Source organism: Hyperolius riggenbachi, chromosome 1, assembly GCF_040937935.1.
Source record: "Hyperolius riggenbachi isolate aHypRig1 chromosome 1, aHypRig1.pri, whole genome shotgun sequence".
Lineage (NCBI taxonomy): Eukaryota > Metazoa > Chordata > Amphibia > Anura > Hyperoliidae > Hyperolius > Hyperolius riggenbachi.
Window position 1 is genome coordinate 328,948,227 of NC_090646.1, and position 6,000 is coordinate 328,954,226.

At 42.2% G+C, this 6,000-nt stretch overlaps 1 protein-coding gene across 1 annotated transcript in view; it reads left to right on the plus strand.

Annotated features, from left to right (window-relative positions):
• Positions 1-5,797, plus strand: part of DIRAS1 (DIRAS family GTPase 1) — a 42,020-nt gene extending 36,223 nt beyond the window's left edge. The window contains exon 2 of the mRNA XM_068233892.1: positions 3,444-5,797. Coding sequence (XP_068089993.1) covers positions 3,463-4,059 — 597 coding nt within the window. The 5' untranslated portion in view covers positions 3,444-3,462 and the 3' untranslated portion in view covers positions 4,060-5,797. The remainder of the gene's footprint in view (positions 1-3,443) is intronic.
• Positions 5,798-6,000: the final 203 nt, after the last annotated feature.

The following is a 6,000-nucleotide window of genomic DNA, read 5'->3' on the forward strand; positions in this document are numbered from 1 at the left end:
CTAGAGGGAGAGCTAGGGACACAAAAGGTAGGGGACCAGAGTTCAGCTTCGGGTTTAGACCACTAGTGAGGGTGGGTAGGCCAGAGTGAAAGGGTGAGTTTTGAGGGCCTTCTTGAAGATGTTGAAAGAGGGGAAAACCCTAATGAGGGAGAGGTAGGGAGTTCCATAGTGTTGGAGTAGCACTTACTTGAGAAGTCCTGAGGTGTGCATGGGATTTGGTGATGCAGGGTTTGGAACTGTAGGTTGGGCAGGTTTTTTTGACAGATTTGTAGGCCAGAAACAGTATCTTGAATCTGATTCTAAACTGGATAGGAAGCCAGTGGAGGTATTCAGAGAGGGGAGCCGCCATGGTGGAGCGATGGAAGGAGTGGATAATTCTGGCTGCCGCATCCATTGCAGTGGGGCAATTCGGGTCATAGGGGTACCAGACAGAAGGACATTGCAGTAGTCGAAGCGGAAAATTAAGAGGGCATCGATGAGTTTAGTGGTGACAGCGGTCAGGAAAGGGCAAATCTTGCAGATGTACGGAAGGCAGAAGTTGCAGGACTTTGTGAGAATTTGGATGTGGATGGCGGAGAGAGTGAGAGAGAGTCCAGGGTGATACCCAGACATCGGACCTGAGAGGTAGGGTGAAAGGTAGTGTGGTTTACAGTGACATTCACATCTGGGAGGGTCAAGGATGGCTGGGGTGGGAAGATCATAAATTCCGTTTTGTCCAGGTTTGGTTTCAGGAACCTAGCAGACGCAGGCATGGGTCCATATGCAATTCATTTTTCACCTGAGTTTTCTCCTAGGAGATAATTTTTCATCTTTGATTTAACCACTTCAGGACCACAGGCTTGCACCCCCCTAGTGACCAGGCCATTTTTCACAATAGAGGGTTGTGCAGCTTTGTCAGCGTGCTGCACAGCCCTACAACTAAGCACACAAATGAAGTTTTCCTCCTTTTCTTGTCCTTAATAGGACACTCTTTAGGAGGTCTCTGATTGCTGCTGTAATCTTTGTGTGTGTGTGGTTTTTTTTTAATTACAAAAAGAGGCTTTTCCCACCCTCCCCACTTTGCCTCCCTGAATCGCCATGGAACGGCAATCGCCTCTCTTCCCCACCTCTTCTAGGCATCAGCCTAGAAGAGGGCTTCATTCCCCAGCTTCTCTGAGGGACAGCCGAGTTTCCCCCGTACAGCGCTGCAGGAGATCGCAGCACTGTACAATCGTAAACAAAGGGGATTGCTATCCCCTTTCGGCTGGAAACAGTCTATCGCAGCTAGCAGGCTGATCACGGAGCAGAGCTCCGTGAACCGGCAGGGAGCGATCGTGCATGCGTGCGTGTTCCCTGGTGAACTGCAGCTTCAGGACTTGACGCCAATCAGCATTAGGTGGTACTGGGGCTGCCTGGCCGCGTTCACGCCCATTGACGTGACATGGTCATTAGGTAGTTAAAATAACTTTCAGGCACTTTTCAAATAAAAAAGTACCCTAAAAATAGAGTTAAAAAAATATCAAAATTATTTTTTAGTATTTTCTTGCTCTCTGGGGGCTTAAAAGGCATTTTATTTTACGGATAAAAATTTCACCTAGGAGAAAACTAGAGAGAAAAAGTGTATTGCATATGGGCCAGGGACTTTTTCTCAGGGCTGTGGAGTCGGTACAAAAATCCACCGACTCCGACTACTCAGGTTAGGATTCCACCGACTCCAACTCTGACTCCTCTAATTTGCATATTATAATCTTGTTGATTGAAAGTATATAACATGAAATGCATCTCTCAACTGCCAAAGCTTAGGAATTTTAGAAGACAACTGAAGTGAGAGTAATATGGAGGCTGCCATAATTATTCCTTTTTAAACAATACCAGTTACCTGGATATAAGGAGGATCTTCTGCCTCTAATACGTTTAGTTATAGACTAAAACTAGTCATTGTTAAGAGTACTTCTAGAAGGTACAGACAGGAACAAAGAACATCTATCAGGCATGTAACTGTGGGTACATGTAAGAGTTATTGCAGGTACTCTGCAGGGGAATAAGGGGATTCTTCCTCTATTACACATTCTTCATGCACAATCTGAACATCTATCAGGCCCTAGGCAATGTAACTGTGGGTCTGTGTAAGACTGACGTGCAGGTACTCTGCAGAAGAATAAGGCGATTCTTCCAATATTACACATTCTTCGGGTACAATCTGAACCAGGTTTATAGGTGATAGACAACACCTCTGTGTTCAATGTGTACAACATTCTCAGTGGATTCCCTGCAGCTCTGTGGGGAGTGCATATGTATAGTACTACTGTGTAACAAAGTAAACCTGAAACAGATGAAATTAAAGTTTTATACATACCTGGGGCTTCCTCCAGCCCCCTTCAGGCTAATTATTCCCTCGCTGTCCTCCTCTGCCACCTGGATCTTCTGCTATGGGTCCAGGTACTTGAGCCAGTCGGGCGAAGTGCGCATGCACACACTCTGCCGCCGGTAGCATACTACACCTGCGCAGCACTATTGCACAGGCGCAGAATGCTCCTGGCTGTGGGAGCGGCATGTGGCCAGACTGCGATGACTGGCTGAATTACCAAAACTCCTAGCAGAAGATCCAGGTGGCAGAGGAGGACAGCAAGGGACTAATTAGCCTGAAGGGAGCTGGAGGAAGCCCCAGGTATGTATAAAACTTTTCTTTTCTTTTCATCCGTCTAAGGTACCCTTTAATTCGTAGTCATCAAACCAAATTTTAACAAAATATCAAATTATTTGATTTCATGAGCAAAGGGAGTGCATACATTTGCATAAACCAGCATCCGCGCAGAATTATTTTCATCTCATTGACCATCTCTATGTGTGACACGGCTACACATCAGGCTTTATACTTACAGCATAGATGTTATTTAGTATATATAAGAGATTCCTGTGTACACATCATATATACAGTACAGTTACAATCAGATATGTATATCGGACTTTAAAAATACGGGGACTGCTTTATTGAAGCAGCACAAGTAACTATTTTTTGATTGGTTTATTTCATTTTTGTAGACTAAGCAGAGCTATTACTGTATATATAAATTATTTATGATGACTATTATCTGAGAAATAGAACATTTTATCATATTTTCTATTTTAATTACGGTTTAAATTCATCAGGAGTCGGTGCATTTTTTTCTGACTCCAACTCCAGGTACCCAAAAATTGCTCCGACTCTGACTCCACAGCCCTGCTTTTTCTCCCCATTTTTTAGGGAGAAAAAATGTGTCTTACACAGCAGCAAATACAGTAAGCATAAGGAAGGCTGGGGGGGAGGGCTTCTTTGTGATAAATGGAGGAGTGAATAGAAAATAGTCCAGCTGGCTATTAAACTAATCTTCTCTGTAAACCTCACATAATGTTTTAAGTTTTCAAAATTTTTCATGAATGTTTAATACAGCATATGTAATTTTTTTTCTTATCTCTTCATTTAGGACTCTTCAGGCTGTTAAAATGCCAGAACAAAGTAATGATTATCGAGTAGTGGTGTTTGGGGCAGGAGGTGTTGGGAAGAGCTCATTAGTCCTGAGGTTTGTAAAAGGAACTTTTCGAGACACATATATTCCCACCATTGAGGACACATACCGACAGGTCATCAGCTGTGACAAAAGTGTCTGTACCCTGCAAATCACAGACACAACGGGAAGCCATCAGTTTCCAGCCATGCAGCGACTCTCCATTTCCAAGGGTCATGCCTTTATTCTGGTTTTCTCTGTCACCAGCAAACAGTCAATAGAAGAATTAAGGCCAATCTATCAACAAATCCTGCAGATCAAAGGCAGTATAGAGAGCATTCCAGTAATGTTAGTTGGTAACAAGTGTGATGAGACGCAACGTGAAGTAGATACAAAAGAAGTAGAGGCATTGGCTAAAGAATGGAAATGTGCCTTCATGGAGACTTCGGCTAAGATGAACTACAATGTGAAGGAACTGTTCCAAGAGCTACTAAACTTGGAGAAAAGAAGAAACATGAGTTTAAATATTGATGGCAAAAGATCCAGCAAGCAAAAAAGGGCAGAAAAAATTAAGGGAAAGTGCAGTGTTATGTAAGCATACAAATTGTGGCACATTCATTTCAGTCATGCATATGCAAGCTCATGCAGGATTTTCCATTATTTTCATGACAAATCTTATCCCTTGCTGTATCTTTAACACTGTGACTGCATGGGCATAAACAAACAATCTGCCTAGCAAAATAATTGGGCAGCAACTGCAGGTTTGCTTTATGTCAACATATCATGAACTTTTTTTGGACACAGATGCACCAGTACTTTTATCATCTTTTTACCACACTTTTGGCATTGTAGGTGTACCTAGTCTTCACAATGCAATCTAAGAAAATCTACACAACTCCAATATATGGCTTGAATTCAGATTTTAAGAAGATAAATAATATAACAGAGTATCAGAACAAACGTGACTTGAAGATCTAAATGGAGATGATATAACTTGCACAGACCTACTGCAAATCATGCACTGCTGCGGCAGAACTCATTGAAGTAATATAGTCTGCAAGACAATGTAATCCGAGAGCAAGAAAAGAAGCAAATCAACAGATTTAAGATGGAAAAAGGATGGACATGCGTCAGATTTGGCCAAAAGATAGCAGTTTCAGTCTTTGCCTGGCACTCTGATCATAGACCTTCCATAGATATTTTACCTTGATGTAGACAGCCATAGGTAGTGGAATTTATGACTTACCACGTTTTTTAGCCTGAAGGGTAACTGCCACTGGAAAGCTACATTCATTAAGTATATATTTTCTATGTAACATACAAAAGTATTTTTTTATTTACATTCCTTAGTTGCTGAGGGTATTTTATACATTTCAAAGTTGTCAACAGAATGGGGTGGGTTTTTTTCTAATAAATTTTCACCAGACCAGCAAACTTGTGCCACTCACACATCCAATCAGTTTAAAAGGGACATTCTTTGTTTGCTCTCAGTAGGACAAATGAACTGCTGTTTCCTCTTGTCTAATTGGGTGTCTGAAGCTTACACAGGTGTGCTAGTCTTGCAAACATTTAATAATCATCCCAAATAACAGAATTGTAGAATAGAGAATCCTGGTAGCAATATGAAGCAAACAGCACAGCGTGGCATGTATTAATTACACTGGTATCCATCACCCTTCAGCACTTTTCTGTGTTGAACTGTACTCTATACATTTAATCAGCTAGAATAATATATGTATTTGTAAAATGTATGCATCCTTTCATGTACAGAAATATAGAGCACTAACTTGTCAGATATTGAAAACGAGCACAAAATTATTAAATTACCATGCTGTACACTACTATTCTTAAATGATTGGTGTTAGATCAGAGTAATCTGAATTGTAAACCAAACATTCTGATTTTCACTTCTGGCTGATGCTTTGAGGCTTCATATAAAAATCTCTGTTTGTTTGCTACAAACTATACCTAAGTTCTAAAACACACGCACAAATATCAAATGCTGTAATAACTGTGCTTAAAGGGAACTAAAGATGGGACTCGGAGACGAACGTCATAATAGAATTATACATACCTGGGGCTTCCTCCAGCCACATCCGCATGGATCGCTCCCATGCCGCCGTCCTTAGCCTTCTCAATCGCCGGTACCGGGTCCCATCACTTCCGCCGGGCGCGGCCAGTTTTCCACATGCACAGGGACTCCCTCCGTCTCACCAGCGCCTGCTTTACGCATGCGCAGTACGGAGGGAGCACACTGCGCATGCGCTGACTGGCCGAAGTGACGGGACCGGCGATAGAGAAGGCTGAGGGTGGCGACGTGGGAGCGATCCATGCGGGTGGGGCTGGAGGAAGCCCCAGGTATGTATAAATCTATTGTGATCGTCTCAGAGTCTCTTTAAATCAATTTAATTAATGTTCAAGATTACACATATTTGGCAACATATACCGTATCTCACAGAAGTGAGTGCACCTCTCAGAGTTTTTTTAATATTTTATTAAATATTTTCATGGGGCAACACTGAACATATGACACTTT